This window comes from Corvus cornix, chromosome 4A (assembly GCF_000738735.6).
Source record: "Corvus cornix cornix isolate S_Up_H32 chromosome 4A, ASM73873v5, whole genome shotgun sequence".
Classification (NCBI taxonomy): domain Eukaryota; kingdom Metazoa; phylum Chordata; class Aves; order Passeriformes; family Corvidae; genus Corvus; species Corvus cornix.
In genome coordinates this window covers 5,722,612-5,746,906 of record NC_047058.1, presented here as the reverse complement: position 1 = coordinate 5,746,906, position 24,295 = coordinate 5,722,612, and the positions used below count along the sequence as shown (strand labels likewise).

The 24,295-nt window shown below is 37.5% G+C and overlaps 1 protein-coding gene across 2 annotated transcripts in view; it reads left to right on the top strand.

The window, feature by feature from the left end:
• PCDH11X (protocadherin 11 X-linked) overlaps positions 1–23,703 on the top strand; it is a 438,889-nt gene extending 415,186 nt beyond the window's left edge. For both annotated transcript variants that reach the window (XM_010402754.3, XM_010402753.3), the window contains one exon: positions 18,983–23,703. In XM_010402754.3, the coding sequence (XP_010401056.1) occupies positions 18,983–19,374 (392 nt within the window). In that variant the 3' untranslated portion in view covers positions 19,375–23,703. The remainder of the gene's footprint in view (positions 1–18,982) is intronic.
• The last annotated feature ends 592 nt before the right edge of the window (positions 23,704–24,295 follow it).

Sequence of the window (24,295 nt, the reverse complement as noted above, 5' to 3'; positions counted from 1 at the left end):
GATTTTACACAGTACTCTCTAGCATTTAGCGTTTTAAATTTCCTGTTTTAAACCTAAACCTCCTCTGTGGGCAGTTCCGTGCTGCCACTGGCTTAGATTTCTTCAGGTGGGCACAGGTGCTGCCCAGCAGCCTGGAAGGGAAGCAAAGGCATGGTCAGAAAAAGAGAAGGCAAACATAGCCCATGCTCAGGCTCCCAAAAGGCAGCACTCGTGGCCAGCAGTGCTGCCCTGTGGCCAGCTGGGAACCACGGTGACCAGCACGAGCTGCTGGTGACAGGGACATTCAGGCTGGCTGGGATCCCACGGGAGATGGTGGCTCTCCCCAGGACCTGCAGGGCAGCTCTGGAGAGCTCAGAGAATCCAGCTCCAAAGGCACCCCAGCTCTCTGGTACCGTCCCCCAGCGGGCTGTCCCCACACTGGAGGCTGCTCTGCTGTATTTACTGTCCCTTAGGCACTTCCCTTCAAGCCATCCTCTTCTCCCTCTTTGGGTTAATAACTTCCCTTTGTTTTCATAAATCTGATTTGCCTTGAGTTGCTGACCACACAAAGTCTGAGCAGCTTTAGGCTCAGCTTTGAAGAAAGTTGAGGAAGTGCAGAGTGAGTGACTGTTGTTCATGTGAACTCTGCCAAGATGCCTTGATAAACTGGCAAGGAAATTAATATACAAGGGGAGAAGGGATTACAGATAGAGATAGGAGGATTAGACTGTGCACCAGCAGCAAGACTTGCTGTAAAACTGTTGCTTCAGGCTTTTGTTTATTATTTGGAGAAATTCTATTTAAATGCAGATTAGATTTTCCACCTAGAAGTACAACTTATTCTTTGTTTAGAAACTCCACAAAGAAGAAAGAATACAGGGTTCTTGTTTTCATTTCTTGGTGAACTTTGACAGTCATGTTGCTTATCCTGTTATCTGGATTAGATATGCAAGCTCTGGATGTAGGAGTTTTAGCAGTTTGTTTAGAGACCCGGGTTTAATTAATCAGTGTAAGATTACCAAATTGTCTTGGGATGAAAAACTGCGCCTGAGAAGTTGTAATTGGCTACTGACTAAACAGAAGGTCCCAGTTCTGCCCTGGGTGTTTGGGAGGGGGAGGCAGGAGGGGAAAAAGGCAAAGAAGGAAAAGGTACAATCAGTGAATTAGACAAGTAGATTCTGTGAGCTGAAATCCTTTAATTCTGTATACAGCTTATTTTTTTTTTTTGTATTGCTGTACTTTCTAAATCAATCACCTTGTGAAATGACGTTTTGTCTTCCCTTGAAGTAAAAATGAAATTAAAATAATGCTTTAGCAGTTCTGATGGGTTTATGAAAAGTAGTCTGAAATGTCTTACCTTCAAATAGACTCCTGAATACTCCAAAATTATTCTTTTGTATATTGAAGACTTGCCATAGAAATATCAGTGAAATGGATCTAAGGGAAACATCCCAATCACTACCCATGGGTTTATTTTTATTCCTTTATCCATTCTTCTTGCATCCTGTCAGCACATCTCCAGCAATCCTTACTGATCTTCTCAAAATTATCATAAAGTGATAAATAGCATAACTAACACAACCTGTTGTTAATCATGTCATCTTTCTGTACAAAAACCCCCACATGCCATACTCAAAACACTGATTTCAAGGGATATTTTCATTTCACCTATTTCTTCCTCCCCAGCATAATTTGTGACTTATTCACCAAGTTTGATGACAGAAAATCCACACAATGATTGGCAGGAACTGTCAGTGGGATTCATGTACAGAAGCAGTAGAACTGAAATACATTTCAGGATTTGAGATTCTGACCCAATTTTAGAAAAGCACAAGAGTAGTTTGAATTGTTTGGATATAAAGATGACTCTTGGATTTTGTCTAATATATCAGATGGCAGCCAGATTTGGCTGACTGGAAATCAAGAGTGTCCTCTGAGAAGATCTACCTCACCAGGCATAGAACATGTTCACTTAATTTTTTATTGATCATTTAGCATGGAAATAACAAGTCAATGTAATGCACATAATGTGATGTTATGGTCATGCTGAACCATTTGGCAAGGTAATATTTTAGTATTATCAGGTCCATAAAAGCTTGTCTTTTGAGAATATAATGAACATTTCTCCATGTATTATCTAGCTTTGTTATGAAGTGGAGAAAATACGAGGATCAAGTCTTTGCTTAAAGGAGGTTGATGAAACTTCTTACCTCATGCTAGATACATTTTAGGTGCCCTGTGGCTTTTTTGCTCCTTTCTTTATTTATTTTTGATGGACAAGCTAAAGCACTAACTAAAATGAAAAAAAAAAAAAAAACCAACAAAAAAACCCCTCAGAAGATAAAGAACCCTGGACCAATAATTTACAAGAAGTAACATTCTTAAGAGCTCACACACTCCATTCAAAGTGTCAGAGCTATTTAAAAATCTGAATTGCTTGTACTCTTAAGCTACATCAGATATTTATGTTCTTTTTCAAGAGTTTCTTGTAACACCCTATTAACTGACTGGAATACAGCAATTACCAGCTTTGATTTGAGTATGTACTTGAATCTGTGTGCTCTGGCCAATCTCTTTTACTTTTTAATACTTATTTTCAATTTTTGGCACTTGTTAATTACTATTTCAGGCTGGTTGGCAGGACCAGCAAAAGTTATGACCCCTAAATTTAGTTGTGTTTTAGTTGGGAACATTTTGTAACAGTTTTTTTGGGTTTTTCTGCTGGAGAGAAAAGCCTGCACTCAGGATCCTTACTGGGAGCCTGTGGAACTTTTGAAGCAATTGTATCTAAAAATCTTTGGACAAATGGCCTTTCTAGTGGGTACTTAGAGTCCAGATTAGAAAATGCAGTTTGCTGAGCTTCCCTCTGGGGTGGCCAGCACCTTGTTACTCGTGAAGATGGAACCTTGTAATGAAAAGTCTGGCATCAAAATCTGATGGACCAGAACTCCTTTGGAGTGCACCTTGCTTTCCCCAGTTCCCTTTCTTCTTTAATGAAAGGACAGATAGTCATATCTGCTTTTTTTTTTCCCTTCTTTTCTCTGGAACACGAGGATTCATATCTGCTTTTTTTTTTCCCTTCTTTTCTCTGGAACACGAGGATATGACCATTCACTTCAGAGCTCTTATTCTTCAAGTTGTCATAAGTACAGGGGCCAAGTGTAAAGCTCTTTTGTTGGGAGTTAGATACCCCTTCCTCTCCCTCATGCTTTGGAGCTATCCTCAAGCCCATTTACACCCTCTGGTACGTAATTATACTGGTCTAATCTCTCCTCTCATGAAACACCAAGCTCTAACCCATTTTTATGTGCTTCTTAGTTCCTCTGAAGGATCTTTCTTGTGAAAAGGGGTGCGAGCTCGCCCAAGGGAATTTGAGTAACGTGGATTGTAGCTTCAGTTCTTGTACAGCATCCCAGCCAAGCTGCAGAGTCACTGCCATGAGCTGCAGTGGAGCTGAGGTGACTCTGAACTTTCTGCCATCTGCATGATAACCATTGGTCAGAGCCGCTTTCCAGAATAAAATGATGGTGTTGGAACTAGAAAGGGAGAGCAGACGTCCTGCTACCAAAAGTATTTCCTGTTTTCTTCTGCATGTGTCTCATTCCCTTCTCTTCATTATCAGTCTCTGTACTTGGCTCGTTCCCTAAGGAGTGTTTAGCACGGACACTGCAGCCTGTCTGTAGTGCTTAGGGAGAAAAGGGTACAACCCCTGTCAGAACCATGCAGGCAAAAAAGGCTTCAAAACAAACCACTCATCAGCCAGGAGCAACAGCAGTGTAGTTCTGAGAAACACTGATGTCGGAGTGCGTTTCTCATTGCATATTGTGTTAACTTAGATAAAAATAATGAGATTTTAAAGTGGGAACAGTTATAACTGCAGTCCAGTCCATTTTAAAAATGAATTAAAGTTTGATTCCGAGAAGCACTTTGAGGAATTTCTAGAATTGGTTGACCATGTAAAATTTTATGAAATCGTTACATTTTATTACATTACAGTTAATGCTAAATTTTAAGATATCTCTTTTGGAAAGTTTTGGAACCCTAAGAAATCATCAGAGCACATAAAATTCTCTGATTTTTAGTGGTTTATTAAAATAATGAGCTCTTCATCACAGGAGCACTGTTTAAAGTGTATGGTTTTTTGATGTTCTATTTGGTTGGGTTTAGTAATGACAATGAACAACAGCTCTTTAATATTCTTATATTTTATCGTACATTTTGAAAAGGGCAAAGCAGCTCCTTGGTGGAGGGGGAAAACTGAATTTTTGCTATCATGTGGTGTCGTTCAGGTTTCTTTGAGTGCCTAGGACATCATCCCCTACTCCAACAGATATGTTTTGAAAACTTAATATAATATCCAGTGCTCAAGTGTGTAAAAATCTGGTTTAAGCTATCTCAAGTTGGGCACCCAGAAATAATGGAAAAATGGAGGCTGCATCATTTTGCTCAATTTTTTTTTATTCCTCAGTTTCCCAGATGCAAATGGCCTCAATAAAGGAAATAATGCAGGTGGGATATTATTCATGTTCGTGAAGCTTTTGATTGTGCTGTGAAAACAACAGAGTACACAAGGAAATGAATAAATCTGCATTCAACACAAGGCTTTGAAAGTATTAATTAAAAAGGTATATGGCCACATGGTGATTAGAGTAGATAAAGAGAAATATTGAATAACTACTTATTCTCTGAATTGGGCCCAAGGGTCCTGTGAGAAAAATAGTATATGATAATTTAATTAAAGTTTGCATCAAAACACATTTACGCAAGGGAGCTGAATTAGTATTGCAGAATTTGCACTTTCTAACTTTCCAGTGCTTCCCTGGGAAATGCTGCCTCTCTTTTAGTGCAGTGGATCTTCATTGGTACATCAGGTACTGGTCAGACACTTGGCATATTCCCCTCACTGAAGTTCTTAGATTCAAGGCATTAATAGAATAAATAAATATTTGAATCAGAAGAAAAAACAAACCACAAATGTTGATAGCAGCATATTTGGAAGCACAGTTCAGCTGGAATATGAGAGAAGAAAGGGGGGAAACAGAGCTGGGATGTTCTGAAGGAGTCATCCAGATAAGCCTACATATTTACAAACACTCGAGCACTGATGTTCATTATTATATCCATATATGAGATCCTCTGTAAAGTAGCTAGGCAGAGCCTATTGAGTTTTTTATTTCTTGGACAGGTCTGGACTACTCACTGGTCTTTTTCCACTCTTTTTCCCTGGGGAAATTTGGCTACTGAAGTCCTGAAGCTGCATATTACTCAGTGTAACAGGACCAGGAGCAGGGAAATGGCTCTGGTGTGTGCAGAATTGGGATACAAGTACATGAAGGGGTGAATGAATGGAGTAACAGTCTGATAGAGAAGGGGCCATGTCCAGGCTGCTATGGAGGAGGGGAAATTCAGCTGTAGCTGGGGATGAAACAATAACTGGCTGAAATAATAATAGTTAGAATATTGGCTATGGTGCCATGATCAATTCTTTCATTTCCAGTGTTTCTGGGCTTTACAATAAGTCTCCAAACCCCTGTTAGAATCACAGTGGTACCACACTCATGACAGTGTCTTAGTGCTTTCCAATTCCACTGTACAATGGACTTATAACTACAAAAAAGTATTTGGTTTTTTCCATTGTAACAGCACCTGAAGTGTGTTATAAATGCTGTTACATCCAGTTGCTTCTGTAATTCAGATAAGATAGAGATATGTAGCAAGTGTGGTGTAACAGAGTAGTTACACCCCAAATCTACCGTTATCATGGGGATAATGACAACAAACGGCGAATAAATTAAATTAGTGTTGCTTTGTGCAGCAACACTAATTAATACTAATAAAAGCAGTGAGGCCCTTTGCTGCATGGGTGTGTTGATGAGCAGTCTGTGGCCCCGGAGCATCAGGACCATTTCTGCAGAGCTCTGAGTGTCCCTGGCACTCCCTGTGCCATGGTGTCCCCCTGTCCCCAGCTCTGGGCATGCAAACGAGGGCCAGCAGAGCCTTAAGGATTATTCTGCCTCGGGGCAGCGCAGAGGGTGAGAGAAAGGACCTGTGAGTGTGAAAATGAAAAAAATACTCAGTGTCAGGAACCTCCGTGGTTGGGGAGTTGGAGTCAGGGGGTTTTTGTTTGCTTGTTTCCCCTCGAGACTTTCACCTCCTTTCCTGCAGAAGTCCTGCAGTCATCCCAGTTTCATCTCCCAGCATTCCAACAGCCCTGTCGGTGGGAGGCTTTTTCCCAGCCATGATAAATTATTCTCTGTCAGAGTCCAAATCTGCCTTTTCAAGTCTGATCATTTGTGATGAATTTATTCTGTTAACATGGGCTTGAATAGAAGCAATAGAGGATAATAAATTAACTTTGAGCATATTAATGACATCTCTAGACTATGGATGAATTAAGGAATAAATAGATGAAATAGGTTCAATAACAGGCTGGCGAACACTTAGTCAGCAATTGACTGGTAGCTTTTCATTTAGGCCCTTTTATATCCTATGGTTAATTAAAAACCAGAAAGATTTAAAGCAACCCTTTGGAACACAGACTGAGTGGGAACTCCTCCTGCCATCCACAGGAACTGTAGGAAAGGTGGTTGTGAAACGCAGTTTGCTGAAGCTCAGGGAACATCTGCTTCAGAAATTCAGGTTTGGACCCTCTCAAAAAGAAATCTGTGTCAAATGTGGTGACAGCTTCCTATATGGCATCTGCCAGAGCAGCACTTAACCCAGATTGAAAATATCCTTTCTGTAGAACTTAAGAAAAAATAAACATGAATTATAGGATTTTGTGGGTTTGCTCTAATAAACTAGAGATTAGGTTAGTTCAAGAACTTTCACTCCTAGCAAGAGCTCCTGGGATTTATTTGGTTACCTTCAAGGTGTGTCTGCCCTGACCAGGATTTCAAAACAAGTTTGAAACTTAGACTTTCAAAAGAGCTGGATGCTGAGCTTTAGTGACTTGGTAAGAACTTTATCCTTAAAACATAAGGGAGCATCTGTCCTATGCAATAGAGGAATGGCTGATTGAGGCTTATATTCTAACAGAGGTGATAAGTTTCCTGACAAGTCTGAATGCTAGTTTTTAACCTTGTTAAATAATATATGTTAGGCTTTTATTAGCCTAGGCATATTCATGCCAAAGCTTATCAAACAGGAGCGAACATTACTTTTTTGCAGAGACAACTATGGTTCAATGTATAAAAATATGAATATAAGGAGGGCTGAGTCAAAAACTTGACACCTACTCTCTGAAATTTGAAGGTCAGTAAATTTATCTCTCCTCAGAATCCTTACATAGACACACATAGACAGTGTGTGGTTATAAGAAGGGGTTTATATAATTGAGTTTATAAAGGCAGGATTTAAAGATCAACCAATGTTTTTATTTCCATTTTAAAACATTTCCATTTTGAAGTAATGATGTTTAATTTCATGAGCAATGGGATACCTCGTGAAGTTTAACTTAATAGTCCCACAGTTTTATACTTATGTTCCAAGTAATTTCTTAATTGTTTTCCCCAAAATAATAATAATAATAATAATAATAATAAATAATAATAATAATAATAATAATAATAATGACCACTACCCTGTTTTCAAGCATCATAGTCCTCATGGTTGCAGCCACAGAGCCTTTCCTGACAGCTCTTGCAATAGGCTGAAAAGATACTGTCAGCAGCTGCTCCCTTCCATTCTCTTGGCTGATATTACTGATGCTAAAATCTTCCAGAATAATCACAGCTATCACTGTTCCCTAACAGTGTCTTTTTAAAATAATCCATTATGGGAGAAAATGTTCTGTAAAGAATTGTGTCAAATGTTGATCTGGCCTAAGTTATTCTCATCATTTGTCAGCTGTCCAGGGGCTGATAGAAGCATCTGTTTTAAAGAAAACCCTACAAGTTTAGTAGTGCTTCTAGCTGAAATTCCAGTATTTTTTATATTTTAATTGAAAATTACTTAGGAGAACATGTATACGTATATATTTATATCCTGGCAGCAAAACTCCTTGGTGTGAAGAAAAACTTCTTAATAGTTGGAGAAGGCTCATGTGAGTGAGATGAGGAACTTCCAGTCAAACAGCAAAACTTCAGTGGAGAACCTGGTAATAAGGGAATGTTTAAAGAGCTGGTAAGTGTGACAGTATTGCCTCATCAGGATGCTGCCCAAATTTCTGAAGGTGCCAGCAATGCCTATAATTAGGAAGTTGGAGCCATCTCAATCAGTGGTTTTGAACTCTCAGGTAAATGATGGAAACTCTAGTCAGGAATCTTTTTTCTTGTTCAAGCGTCTGCTCGGAGCGAGGCTCTGAGCTAATGTGCAAAGATTGCTCCAAATCACTTGCAGCCACATTCCGGTGCCTGACTGGAGCACAATGGAGTTTGGATTATGCTGTTTTAAATTATCACCCATTTGAAGTAATTTTCTTTATAAAACAAGATTAAAATGACTGTAATTCAAAACATTTTACCTCAAATTGATGTGAAAATTGTAGTGTTCATATTATTTCCATTTTTCAATTTGACAAAACATTTCACTCCACGTACAAGCTTTTCTGTGTTGTCACCATCTTAACAGTGAAAATATGAATTTTACTCTGTGCACTTTACTCTTTCCTGATGTGTCTTGTTTCTTAACAGTACTTATTTAAGTTTTTGAAAGCATGTCTTTCTATAGAATGTTGTAGTACCTGGGGAAAATATAAACAGATTTAGGAGGTTTGCTTACCTCCTTGCTAACCCACACAATAACAGTTTATAACTTCATATTGTTAAATTTGTTCTCTGGTCTTCCTACATGCCTGATGGTTAGATAAGTGCTGATGAATAAGCAAAGCAAGGAAGAAATTGAAGTTCTAGATTGATGGACTTGAAACTGAGATTATTTACATGAAACTTCCTTTCATTTTCTTTCATATTAATACCATAGTAGAAATTTCTCAGCATAAATTTTCCTCAAGGTTTCGTGTCTCTGAATAGAATAATATAGGGAAAGAATAGTCTTTTCTTCAAAAGTTTATTTCACAGATGGAGTATTATCAATAATTCTTTTTAAAAATCCAGTTAAGTCTGAACAACTTACTTGAGTTCCCTATGAAAAAGAATATTTGTGTCATTTAATACAGAGTTCTTCTTGCAGAGTTCTTGAGGAAGCAAAGTACAGAAAAACACTGAGAAGCACTGGAAAATTAAATGACTTGCAGAAGTCCCTGTCTAAACTATTGCCAGTGAGATTTACAGCTGCAAAGTTCCTGGTCCAAAAATACAATTGCACTTATTTTTAAGTCATACTGTGTTCAACCATAAGTGCAACAGAATGCCAAACCTTATCACTTAAAGTAATAGCAAGGCACATGCTAGCTATCAGACCCTCAAACTCAGCGAAAGAGCTGCTTTTGTGTGCTCAATCTGCAAAGGATAATTCATTCCCTACTAGGGGGTATGATTTCAAGAGCTGAAAGCTTTAACTAGTACATATGTATAGGGTAGATTTAAAGCGATTATGGAAATGTCACCGCAGGACAATGCATTATTAGTAGGCCCTCATATGTTGTATGCTGTCCCCTTATGTTTGCTGATAATTAAAAAGCAGATTGGGATGTCATGGTGAGAATGAGTGCAAAATGTCCCTTCTATCATTTGCAATAAATATGAAATAGTGGTCTTGCTGTATCCTTCAGTGATTGTTCTATTTGCGTTGGTGACAAATGACATCTTTCTCCTTGTAATGTGCCTGCAGGGTTAAATGACTTTATTATTATTAATGAGTCATTGCTCCAGCTGCCCAGAAATACAGGGAGTAGGAAACATAAGAGATTTAGACCTAAGTAATTACAAATGTAATTATTACCTTTCAAATTTCATTTTTACAGCAATCACAAGGTTGTTAATCAAACATGGCCCTCTCCATGTATTCACACTTTTTGGAGCCTTTGTCAAAGGGATGAGTAGCTACGTGGTTCCACTGAGGGTAGTCGGTGGCAGATTGACAAAGTGGTCTTGACAGAAAACTGCTGTGAAAAATTGGATGGAAGCTGTTGTGTAGTCATCAAGGAGGCTGTGGTTGAGAGGGTTTTCCAAGAGAAAACCCTCCTGAGCTGCAGCCGTATGGAGGAGAGTGTCCTCTTGGGGAAGGTGAGGGGAGCAGGAAGGCGATCCTGCTGTCCTGTGGAGAGGTGGAACGTTGAAGTTTTACTGCTCCAGCCTGTCCTTCCTCAAGGTTGTCGGTTGTTTTTAAGGGATCTAAAAATCACAACAGAGCCAGCATGCTGCTGGGCACTTTAAGGGAATTAAAAACCATGGCCTCTTACCCTGAAATATTTATCCTAATTACTCATAATTATGGATTTTCAAGTATTTAGGAGGAGCACAAGGTTTGTTCTCCTGTAGTAGTTGCAGGGAATTTAGAAGTGGGGAAGAGCTGTGGATGGACGGTGTTAGGCCGTGTTGCAGATGCCATGAAATATAAGCAGTGCAGTTTCCCAGAATCATAACCTGAACTGATATTTATTGTGAAATGTAAAATCTGAGGGACAGCTTTGGAGAAGTGAGAACATTTCCATTCAATAATGCCATTGCTTCATAATGTTGAAATATTAAGGATCCTCATATTTTAAAAAAATGAGTGAAAATGAGTTGAATAGAGAAAATGGGAACTACCACATTTTATACTCCCAAGTGTAATGTGAATCATCACTGTCACAAAGCATTTGAATTTTGAAACATATTTGATGGGAAAATTGTTTCGTCAAAAAATCTTCTGCAAGCTTTATTTATATATTCAACTGGAATTAATTAATATTGTTGATGGTCCAATAAAATGTAACAGCTATCAGCACTCAAAAAAGCTGATACATAGTGTTACATAGATATCAGCATAGGTGATTATTGTAAAAGTGTTTAGAAGTATTTGAAAATAAATAGTCAAGGTATTCATAGTAAAAGCAAATTTTTTTGTTAATATTCTAATAAAGAAATATGATTGTTTCTTTTTCTTGAAATGCAACTGGAGTCACCACAAAAGGCACAGAATATTTTTAGACTGTTGCAGGTTTGTTTTGGTTGCTGCTCTAGTGGTCTTTGACTTTAAATTTCTGTTTGTGTATATCTGATGAGAACACAATTCAAAACAACTTTTATTGGCTATCTTTTAAGTTATCACAGGAGATATATGTTTACTAGCTCACTGAGCATTTGGGGGTTTTATGACTCCCTTTTGAAAATTAATGTTTCATTAAAGTGTCTGAACCGTGACCAATTGCCCGCAGTTGTTCAATTACTTCATTTAAAAGATTTTTTAGTATTCTACTTTCCATCAAACTTTTGTTTATTTGTTTTACTGTAAAGCCAATAAAAAGGAAGACAGAGCACCACTTGGCATGGAGATATACCAAGAGACTGAAGTGCATAAAGGGTGTAAACACAGACGTTTGAGGCCTTTTTCCCCCACCAACCCTTGAAGGAGCCGCTGTGTGTGAACAGGACTGAGCAGGCACTTCTGCTCGTCCCCATCCTCCTCACTCAGCCTCTGACCTCTGCTGAGGGGGGCTCACCTCATCTGCTCCTTGTCACCAGTGTTGGAATCTGTATTAGAGCAGGATAAAGGAATATTAATGTTTTCCTGCAGGTCTGTTATCAAGAGTTAGTGCTACCGACCCTGTTCTACCCAGAAATTCTCTTCCCTTCTTATCTTTCTGACGTTCATCCTATCTCCAAGCCCAGATCTTTGTTCTCCAGCCACAATATATGATTTTTTGATGACACAGTCTAAGCTTAGGAAATGTATTTTCTGCTATTTCCAGACCAAAGGGACTTTATGGAGATTGTGTAGTGATTCTTAGTTCTCTTTATGAATCTTCACTCTTTTGGGATATTTAGGGATTTTTAGTAAAAGCTGCCTTTCTTTCATGGACACACACAATTTTATTTGAACGTTAAATCTGAAAAACTTGGTATGTGTTATATTCTGTATAAATGGTTCCTCTGAAAAGTGACAGCTGAAAACCTTTTTTATTCAGTATATTTTTGTAAGATGTTGTGTTTATTACAGAAATTTTACATCAGTAGCAGAGCTTAATATATATCACCTAAAATGCATAGTCTTTGCAGGAATGGGGGGAAAATGCTAATTTCACTCTTTACTATGTTTCCAGGTCGAAGGTTGTTGCTGGAGGATAAACCATTTCTCACTATGTAGTTTCACCTTGTTTAATTGATTTGAATTTGAATTTATATTCCATGTTAAATAATGAACCATGCATTAATAATTAAGAAGGTTCACTACAAATGGGAAGCAGTTAATGAAATATTAAATAAAGCACATTGTATTAGCCAGTATTGTAATCAATATATTTGATTTTAGGTTATCTATTTTAGATGGTCATTATACTTTACTAGTTATAGTTAAAATTCTCATTGATAACTCAATATACACTTTATAGGCCAAGAAACATGCAGCCTTTGCAAATGACCATATTTTTCTTTTGCCATAAAAAGCAGCAAAACATGGACATAAAAGAGGAATTCAATTGGACTGTTAGAGCAATGAGGGTCAGTGCCAGGTACTGTCCTACAGCTCTGTCACACACCCATGTTCATTAGGCTGAAAAAGAAGAGTTTGCAGGAGGTTTGGGGGCTTGGTTTTGTTGTTTTTTTTCTTTTCGTGTGAAATCTCTTCCTGTGTAAAACAGTAATTATTGGAGCTGAACTTTTTACAGGAGCATTGCCTTTAGACCATTTCTTGGTTATGATTAATACAAGATTGAAGTTCTAGTCAGAAAAACAATGAGATAACCAAATGAAAGATTAATGTGCTTTGTTTGTATGGCTGTTGTTTGCGAGGGAAAGATTTACTTCACAAGTGTGGTTAATGAGACAGGAATTACCGTAGGCTGACTCTCTTGCCCTGACACTTCCTCCGTTTCCTGTCTCCCAGGAAATGGAGACCTCCTCAGCTTTCCTTGGTCATCTTTGATAATGTTTGCTTGACTTGTTGAATCCAGGTGCAAAATCCTCATACCTCATCCTATCATTTGGATTTTATGAGAAGTATTTTTTTGATTAAATTCAAATTAAAACCATGGCCGTTAGGATGTAAACTGTGTTCCCTGGAATGGGAGCAGAGCTGATTCTTGCAAGCTACCCAGCACAATCTGGCAAGCCTAGGTAGCACAGGAAAACGTGATTTCCCTCATGCATGTTGATATCCTCAGTCAGAACATCTGGAGGATCAGTCTTCCTCTGATTTCTCACAAGCAAAGCAAGCTCTGTACACACAGCTGAAAATTAAAGAAAGTGGGGTGTCCTACTTGTGCTTTGAATAAAAAGGTTCCAAGGCTAGAATTTAAGTAACTCTTTTAGGTTTTAATTTATTGAGACGTATACAGGAAATAAAATATTCATAGGAAACTCCTCCCAAAGGCATTTTATTATTAAACCAAAAAGCTAGAGTATATTATAGCAGCACTCATTTAGGGTTTCTACATTCAAGCTTCTTCCTCCTGACCTTATTAAAGTAACCCAGTTTACACTAACTACTATTCCTCCCTCCCTTTTTTATTGTTAATGTCATTTCTGTTCTCCTCATATGGTGGAGACCTCTAAATGATGTTACTCAAGTGGCCACTTTTGGTCACCAGGGTAATTCCAGGCGATAATTTCCTCACATTATGCTTGAATTCCTGCTTAGATTTAGTACCACATTTAGTAAATACACATGGGCAAAACGTGGTGGGGTGGGCATGACCCATTCCTTAGGAACTATTGGCTGAGATGAGGAGTGTGGGGTTGTCATCTCCATCACTCTGGTGGGTTCCTGCTGAGCAGAGAGTGCTGGAGGTGCGCTGGGAGCTGCTTAAAATGAAACGCTTCAGTAAACGAGAGGCACTTCTGGATGCTGACAGAACAGTGTTGGCACTGCGAGCCATGTATTCATATATGTGCTGTGTTGTGAAAATATGAAAAATAGCTCAGCAATGGCATAATTACGGGCAATTTGCTTAATTGCTTGCTAATTGTTGCTTGCTTTATTATGAAACAAGAGTGCTCTAAATGTAACACTGGATGGTTTGCATCCAAAATGTGTCAAATTCAAAACTGGCTTTTCATTAAGTCTTCAGCTACATGGCTTTAAAATTCAAGCACTCTATATTCTGTCGTTTAAGGTTTTTTCTTACTTTTTAAAATTGGTTTGGAAATTTTCTTTGCACAATTTCTAAGCCCCTAAACTTGCATTGATATAGTTGCAGTCGGGTGGTTTTTGAACTTCTAATAAATCTGAGTACTTTGCTAATGAATACATTTACAAATGTCTTTTGATCATTGCTACACATTTGGATAACGGTGGAGATGTTTTAAGGCTTCTCCAGGATCTCCTGTTCTTGATTGTCCAACCCCTAGAGAAGCACATCTTCCTTTCAACACAGGAATTTGGGTGTTTTCTTTTAAGTGATATGTAAAATTCTGAAAGCTTTGCCTTTTGGAAAAGCTGTTCTCTTCTTCTTCAACCAAGATCTCCAGATATGAGCAGAAGGTTAGACCAAAAGTCCTTTCCAGCCTAATCTCTGTATTCCATGGTGCAAGTGATGACTTTTATGGCAGAGTGAGGAAAGAACCAGCCCTCTCGATGTTCTTTCAGTAGTACATCTCTCTTTTGAGGCTGGAGTGGAGGGGTAGAAAAGAAAGTGTGTTGTCTGTACACTAGGGATGTGCTTCAATGATCTTAATAAGTTTTTTCCAACCAAAATGATTTCATAATTCTAACTTTTCAACATTCTGAGACTGCTGATAACATACTCATGCCAACAACCTGTTTCCCTTTGCAAATTTTCTGTGAGAAACAGTCTTAAAACTGGAACATGATATTAGGCTGGAAATGCCAAAGTACTGTGCTACATGTGTTGTAGACTGAGTAGCACTGTAGAGCTCTTCAGTTTTCATCTCCAAAAAGCACAGTGGATAACCAACATTTTTATTTACTATCTCTAAAATCCCACACCGACTTTATTGCCATAGGAAGTCTGGTCAAAACAAACAAGGGGGGAAAAGGTATTTTTTGTAGCTGTTTTGATTGAAGGATAGCTTTCTGGCAGGGCTGAAATTCCACATTTTCTTGAAGGTAAATATTTTTACTTGAAAACTGCTTTGACCTATAAATGATAAGACTGTGGAACAATGAAGAAAATCTTTTAACTATTGTGCTTTTAGTTATATTTGACAGTTCTGGTCTAAACATTTATTAAGAGCTGCCAGACACTTTCTTTAAAAATGTTCTTAGTTCTGCATACAATTTAAAAAAAAAAAAACAATTTCATTCCTAATACAACCTGGAGTTCAAATCAAAGTGGTGAACTCACATGTGCATGCTCATGTGAGCATGTGTGATCTATTAAATGAAGTGGTGAACTCACATGTGTGATCTATTAATTAAATGAATTAAAAATTCTCTTTCATATCATTTGTATGTCATGTTTGAAGAGCCTTCATGTAGTGTGGAAAAAAAAATCTAAAATTGGGGTTTATAACTGAGTGAAGTAAGAAGTTAGATAGACTGCTAAGAGTTCAATGGAACGTACTGTTTATTCATCATATGTGGGGAATATGCACTCTTATTTCCATTTATAAACCTGTCATGTCTTATGTGAGAAGATGGTAGTAGACACTGAATTTCACTTGTTAGAGCCATCATTTCTTCTGAAAATATCCAGAGACAACCAGAACTTTCTTTTCCTTGATTGGTAGAGGCAGGTCTCAGAGGTGTTTCCTACCCCTGATTACTTCTCAGACTATGCAGAATAATCACCTGCATTACTACTTTGGAACGAGAGAGAAAGGCTCAGAAAATTTGATTGTCACCCACATTTAGAGTGACTTGCAAAGAAACAAAATAGAAGGAAGCTTAAAGAGTAGCAGCCAGAAGGTGCTGTGGTCAACTTGCAGAGCCTCTGATAGACAGCCACTTGAACACTGAACTTCACACTCTCCCACAAGTGTGGCTGGAATGATATGTTAGGAAAATAGAGAATGAGTTAGACTGACAAAAAGGAGATATATTTCATGGCCTGGAAGAGCAGATAAAAAAAAAGATAATGCTCAGTGAATATTCATGCAGAAAGTTTCCTACAGCCTGTTCTAGTTTGGATTATTTTCCAAGAGTCATTGTTTTAGGGGTGGGGAAAGTTGTTTGTTTGTTTGACTTAGAAAAAGGTTTTTTCAAAGGAAAACCATATATTTTACCTGGTATTAACCATAAGCACTGATGAAAAGCATACTCTGACAACAATATTTTAAAAAGATTGAAAGAAAGTTTATGATTTCTACAAAAGATGCTTCTTCTAAATAATCCTGCATTGGCAGACGTTTTTTAAAAAAATCCCAACCTAACACCAAAATAATTTGTAGTCATATTTTATGATTGTGTCCAGGATAGTTCTAAAGCTTTGGGGTTTTCATTCTTGTTTTGGTTTTTTTTCCTTTTGTTTTGTGGTGTTTCTTTGTTGTTTTTTTTTTTTTTTAATAAAACTAAAACTCAGATTAAAATATCTCTTTATTAACAGAATAAGAAAGACTGAAATTTTAACAATACTCTTATTCTCAACATGGTAACATATTCCAAGTCTCCTGGTAATCTGGCAACACATGGCACAAAATTACTGTCCTGGTCTTTAAAATGGTATGGAGACTGTTTTATATGTGACCTTTTCTCTTCCACAGTTGCCTTGGCCAATGCTAAATGTTATTTTTTTTATTGTCAAATGCTTCCTTTTGAGGTTTTAGCTTTGTGTACTCTCTGACTGTGGTTTGAGAGAAATGGTCCATAGAAGTGTTGCAACCGCTTGCTGTGAAGAGCTCAAAACAAATAAGTATTATTTCCAAATAAATAATTGTGTATTTTACAGTTTGACTGAATTAACAGCATTTTAAGAGGTTTTTTTAATTAATGTGAAAAAGATCAGTTCTCTATAAAATGGGGATAACTCAATACTCTGTCAATGTTGTACCTGATTTCAGTGAATTGCCTTCATCAGAATAGAAGCAAACCTGGATAATTAAAGAGCTTAAAAGACTTGTATATACTTAAATTTATGTCTCTGATAGCAGATAGTAGGACACAGAAAGATTAGACTAATCTACTGGTAGAAAGAAACTTTTTTTTTTTTGCAGTAACTATTGCCTCCACTGAATTAGTTCCATATTTATGTCTCCTACTGCCCATCAAAACTGGATTAGTATTTCAACAGCAAGGTGCCAAAGCTTTGTCAGGATTAAACTGAAAAATACTCAGGCAAAATGACTGAGGGCATGTTGGAATGGCAGTAATACGCAAAAGTAACTTTTATAAACAATCACTGCTCTAACTGACATGCACAGCATTCTGAAGGAGAAATAATCAAGAATAGAGCATTCATGATATAACAAGTTGTCTTCTTAAACATGGTAGATTTCAAAAAAAAAAAAAAAAAGTATCCTGTTTTGGACAGCAACATTATGTATTTCAATGCCTGAAGGAAAAACTTAATTGCTTTGTATTGAGATGTAACATGGAAGTAAGTGTTTGTGCTCTGCAGCTTTACCCAGATTTCAACATGCAAAGTATTTGTTAAAATAGAAATGCAGCATCTGTTTAAACATAAAGCTCAGAGGGTGGGAGGCTCCTACTCGGCACTCTCATTGCTATAAGTAATTTTAGTGGCATTCCTTCTCCAGTGCTTATGAGCCAGAATCCAATTTTAAATGCTATTTTCATTAAGACAGATATTAAAAACACGTATGTATCTTTCATTGGGAAGTTTTGTGAAGAAAACACAAAATATCCAATCAGATATTCTTCTGCTTTTCTGATGTATAACTAGGTACACAGGAAGAGAATATAAAATTAACACTTGTAATATTAAAACTATTTCAAGGAATCATTTGTGGAAATTTAATTCCATTAATTTTTAATTTACCTACCATGGTAAAGCCATATTTTAAATGAAACAGATCAAGAATATTTATGTATTACAAATTAACATCTTTCAGATTTAGTAGTTTGCTTTGCCTTTGAACAAATTAAACTTTCTATAATCTTTTTTCAAGGGCACAAACCTTGCATCTACTGAAGCAATCTGGTTCGACTACTAGCAAACTGTAGAGGTTACATCTTCTTTTGCTACTACCCTTTGATTTTTCAAGATTGCCAGTATCGAATGCATGGAGAAATCAATTATCTTTAAAATACCTGTTATGCTCTTTCATTGTTATAGCTCTTGAGTGCATCTTTGAAGCCAATGGACCATCTTTGGCTAGTGCCCAATTTAGGGTTTTTTGCCTTAAGCAAAGCAAAACAATTAAAAAATCCAGTTTTAAGAGAACATTAAAAAAATAAGAATTTGGTTTTTTTTTTTTCCAAGTAGTTCTATGCAAATATCTAGAGCAATGGCATTAAATTATTATAAAGTTTTTAGCTGTATTACAGCAATAACAGTTTCCAAAAGTGAAAATGTTATTTTAGGTAAGTGTCTGGTCCAGAGGACATGGTCAAGTTATGCCAGAGGAGGATTAGATTGGACATTAGGAAAAAAATTTCTTCACTGAAGGGGTCATCAAGCATTGGAGCAGGCTGCTCAGGGAGGTGGTGGATTCACCATCCCTGGAAGAGTTCGAAAGGCGGGTGGACGTGGGTCTTGGGGATGTCGTTTAGTGGTGAACAGGGTGGTGCTGGGTTAATGGTTTAACTCTCTGATCGTAGAAGTGTTTTCCAACCTGAGCCATTGTATGATTCTAGGAAATGGCGTGTAGCAGGGCTTGTTATAGAGCTGAAATGGTGGTATCAACAGCTCCTTAAAGGTGAACTGTGACAACACTATGGGCCCCAACATCTGAACCTTCACTGAAGCTCTAAACCTGGAAGTCTTTTCTTCCCAAGCTGTGGCCATCACTGTAGGGTGGCGATCGCTTTGTTGACCTTGATTCCCTCTGTGCATCTGTCCTCAAAACTCTGACAAATGTCTTGTCTTTTTCCATCCTCCCAGCTATCGAAGTGAATCTGCAGAAAGCTCTGGCCGAAGCCTCTGAAAACTGCACGCAGGAGTGTCTGATCCTCGGCCACTCCGACAACTGCTGGATGCCGCCGGCTCTGACGCAGTTCCAGCAGCCCAACACCTCTTTGCCATCGTTTGGCTTCCAGCAAGGCTGGGGCCGAGGAGCCAGACCTGAGGGACGGCACACTCTTGGGAGGCCCCTGCCAAAGGATGACAGTGACAAAGGCCAGGGGGGGCCCAGGCCCCAGTTCTACAACACCTGCGAAAGACATTGCGCCAGCGAGGATCCCGTCAAGGTCATTCCTCTGGCAAGCTTCGCCGCGTCCCACCAGGCACCGGGGCCTGGGAGCAACACCACGTTTATACACGAGCACCAGCTGTAGATGCGTAGCTGACAAATCCCTAATTCGAGGCTTTAAGAGTGACTGTGTATAGTCACGGCCTAACGCCGTTGCTCGGGCGCGTACAAACTTGTTAGGCTTGTGAATATTTGTGTATATAGAATCCTAAATCTGAAACAGAAAATCTAAATCCTTATTACCTGGTTGAAAGGTGTTTACCATAGTTCTTGGTAAAATCCAGAAAATGGGGAAGAGAACCCACAACCCAGAAACAATCAGAAGGAAAACAAAATCATGTTCATTTTCTTACATGGGCCGTGTAGTGCAAGTATCTGCCAGCAGTTCTTCCTCCCTTTGAAGGCAATTCCTTAGTACGGTTTGGGGAATATTGCAGTCTAAAAATAGCTTACTCAAATTTTTCTTTGTTGTTATAATTTATAGCATATTCATAGATTTCATCTTCCATTTGCTTAGCATTAGAGATCAAGTGAGCAATTCTCGTTTGATTACTTGACATAATAGAATTAATAAGATCCTAAAATCCACTTCTTTAGAAGGATGGTATATCTTCCCACCAAAATTTATCTTTTATATAATTAAGAAGGAAAATGTATGTGACAACTGATTTTTATTTTAATTTTTATTGGCTCAATGTATAGGTATTTATTCTCTGAAAGAATGCGATAGATGAAATAGAAAGATCTCAACTAGGCTTTTCTGTGTGAAATAAACAACACGACAATAAGAGGATATGCAAGATCAAAACTGGAAAAAAATAATAAACAACTCAATTTTTTTAATTTCCAAGATTTTCCTTTCTATAATAATTGAAGGAACAATATTCTACTTATTATGTTTTTCAAGCCATAAGTCTATTTCTCTTTAGTTTTTTTTTCATCTTGCAGAGCTTGCTTTGGCTACTGTTCCTGTTAGTTGAAAATTACATGGGCACTGCTGAAAACAGTAGGAAGTGGGGTAGTTTTTTTGGCTGATGTGATGTCGTGGCTGCAAGCTACCGGTGTTTTAAAGAATATTATAGTGATGTGTACGGCTTTTTTTACAGCTATATTCACCTCTTGTAAGTATTCAGTAAAAGTTTAACTATAATATTAGTTACTTCATCACAAACCTGTGAGATTAAGAAGTACTTGTCATTGTGGATTAGTTGTTAGAGAATGACTGATAGTGCTCAGCAAAGAAAGAAGGATCTAGGTAATGGAAGTTGGATAAATATAAACACAAATTAATCATATTATTTGAGAAAGTCTCAAGGTGATTCTCTTTAAAGAGGAAGGATTTTTTTCAGTGTTCTGTGTGCTGGAGAATATATTCTCTTGGTAAATTCCACAGTGGATGGAAAGGAGATTCCTTTCTTAGATGAAAAAAACGTATTTTCCTTCTAGTATTTCCTTCTCATACTTTGTTGGTCTTTAGCCATTTCATCATTTGCAGTATGTACATGCCAAGAATTTTTTTCCTTTAAGAAAATGCAAACCTTTTTTGTTTTATTGCTACATTAAGTGAGACAATCGAAGTTGTATGGAGGGAAAAACAGTGTGTGAATATTTCCTATGGGTAGAACTCTATGTAGGCTTCATAATGTAACTTAAATCTGTAATTTATAAACAAAACTGTGTGTAAAAATGCTGTAATATTAGCTGCTTGTAAAATTTACAGAAGTTCAAGTTGTTGAGGGTTTCCAATGAATGCTAAAAGAGCTTCTCTTATGTGCCCAGCAGGTATAAGTAGCTTTATATATTGCTGTCCCCACTGTAAATCTATTCCAACCACATTTAGATTTTATGTGCAAAATAAAAAAAAAAAAAAAAAAAACAAACTTCACTTTTAACCTACTGATAGGGTTTGATTAATGGACATCAGATTATCTAATGATGTACTTCTTTTGCTTTCTTTTGTTTTTTTAAGTAGTTTTCAATAACGTTTAGAAAAGATGTGGCACATTGGCTTCCAGTTGCATGTAAATCCTGGAAAAAAAATTATAATCCTTTGGGTACTGACACACAATTGCTGAGACATCTCATTTCTAATTCCAGGACAATTAAAAAGTTGACAAATTAATTCATACCTAATGTATACAAAGCCCTTTGTTGTTTGCTTTGGAGGCATCACGAGGAGAGAATTCGGCAGTTCTTTTCAGGGATATGCAAAAACTAAGCTTATCTGTAGTTTACACAGATTTACCAAACATCCTAATTGTGCAAATTGAGAATAATGCTGACAGTAATGCCTTCCTATTGTAAGCAGAGGTCTTTAGTTTTTATTACAGAGCACTGCTATACCCAATGTTTAAGGAATTGGCGTCTCCATTGGAGAACTCTCCTTTTTTTTTTTTTTATTTTGCCTGCAACAGTTCTTTTGGGGATGAAAATTGTTGCTGAAATTTTCTGGCAAGGAATAAATTTCTACAATATTAGGATTTTTATATTTTATAGGAAAAAGTGAAGGATCCAGAATTGGTGGGGTTTTTTCACTGGTAGGGGAAAAAACCCCAACAAACTTTGCTTTATTTAAATGTTTAGGGGCTCCTTTAGTTTTTTTCCCCTAAGGTGGAGAAGCACTTACCCATCCCCCTTCCCTTGAAAACAAATAAACAAAAACCCAACAAAACACCCAAACCAAACAACAATAAAAAAATACTTAAACAAAATGCATTATAAAGATGAGTCTGATATAAGAAATATTAAACATTATATCCATGAAAATGTGTTTGATATTCTAAAATTCAGTCAACAAGATGCAGAACAATTAATTGTAAATACACATTGTATCAGGAGATAAATTGTTACCTCGTTTTTATATATTATGTATATAATATATAAAAATACACCTTTGAGGCGACATTTCTGAGTAGCATGTCAGTATCCAGAGGAATGATGTTACTAGAGACTCGTTACACATCTTGCCATATATATAAATAATTTATCTAGTACATAGACTGTATATTTTTGTGTAATTTTTTTTTTATTTTTTAGTCATTTAACTTATTTTATCTTACTTGTGTGGATTTGTGGAGAAAACAATTCTATATACAATATACAGTAAAATGCTAGTTACATGATTAGATTTGTTCCATACGGTGTAACAATAAAGGAAAACCTTTGCCTTCAAAGTGATGTGTCACACAGTCTAGTCTAGATTATTTCCCCCTCTAACTCATGCTTGTTGCACTCCTGAGCATCAAAGTTATGGGTAGCACTGGCAAAAAGGATTATTTCCGTATTGTAAAGCAGTCACTGCTAAAATAAAAAACAAACAAATGAAAAAAAACCCAAAAAAACAGTTAAAAGAAAGAATCGAGTCAAAATGTTTGAAGTAAAAGATGCTGTTTCTTTGTTTTCCTGAGCTGTGCTGTATTCTGAAGTGTAACTTAATTCTAAAGAATAATTAGGCCTGTCTGCCTGGCCAGACAGAGACTGCAGAGCACCTGCTCTCCCCGGGCCGGGAGCTGGCCAGATGCAGGTCATTTAGCTAATTAGCATGGCAATGAGCCCGTGCTAATAGGGCCTGAGGATTTATGAAAGTTAGCACGAGGCAGCTCGACACAGCATCGGTTCTGTGGTGTTGAGCCCAGCCAGGACTCTGGCTGGAGCAGAGCAGTCCCTTTGCATCCTTGACCCTGGTGCGCCTGGATCTGCTGGGGATTTTTGTCAGAGAAGGGAAACTTGGCTCTGTTGTATCCTGACCAAGCTGTGGTCCACAGGGAACTCCATCAGCCCAAACCACCACTGCCCCCCTGCTTCCCACATGGTCGAGCCAAAGGCAGACACCTAAACGTTTCCATTGGTAATGGCTGAGGAGCTCAAGGTCGTTTGAGTCAAGCTGACAAAGTCTTTAAAGTTGGAAAATTTAGGCTTGGTTTTATTTGATTTCTCATGTTTTCCTTTTGCAGGTTTAATACCGACCCTTAATCAATGATAAGCAATTAAATGATCACACTGCAGCTTGCTACCCTCATTTAGCTGGGTAAATAAACGGGAAGGAATTGGTTTGTGCAGACACAAAGTAAAGTTGAAGGCAAAGATTTTATTTGGTATACATAGGAAAATTGTGTATAACTTATGTTATCCCTAGTGAAGAAAGAGATTGACGATTTCTTGTAAATATTTGAGTTTGTATTTCTGGGAAATCTCCCTGCTCTATGGCATACTACAGGATCTGAGAGTGAGCAGTGTATGTCTGTGTATTGAAACAGCCCTAACCCCACTACAAGTAATGCAGCTGGACATCATATGCTACAGTCCAGCAGCATTTAAAGTCCAGTAAATTTGCAGTAGTTCTATTTCAGGTTTCTGTACAGCATGTTGTCTTGTTAATTACAATGCTTATTAATAAACTAGATCCACAAAAGCAGTTTTCTCCTTTGCACTGTTTTCTTTGGGTTTCTGAAGCATAAGTTGTTTAAAAGTATTTCCCCAGCTATGCTTTTCTCCCATTTTCACCTTTCCAAATTTCCTTTTGCTGGGAAGCCCCAAACTGCCAGAAAGTCAAGAAAATGTAACTTTATTTGCAGTTGCTTCATGCACCTGAGTAGCAGGCTTCTGGTAAGCATTAAAATATTCACACACAATGTGTACAGCAATTGAGCTTTATATGATCAGAAAAATCTTCCATTTCTGTGTCACTTCTCTTTGTACCAAGCTCCCTCCTTGTACTGTGCCTCTGATACATTTACTTATAGAAAATCATTATGAGCTGGAGGCAGGAGTGTTTATGGTGTTTGCTTTGTTAGAAAATAAGCTATTGCTAATTGAGAGAACATGGTTAATGAGTTGTTGTTGAGCTAAAGGGATTATCCTCTCACCATGCATGTGATATAAAGAAATAACCATCAAACGAGGAACTAATGAAACAACATTTTATGCATTTTTCTGTCTTATTTTAGTCCATATTTAAAGAGCAACTCTTGTTGGCCTGACACTAAGGCAATAATATCTTATTTGAT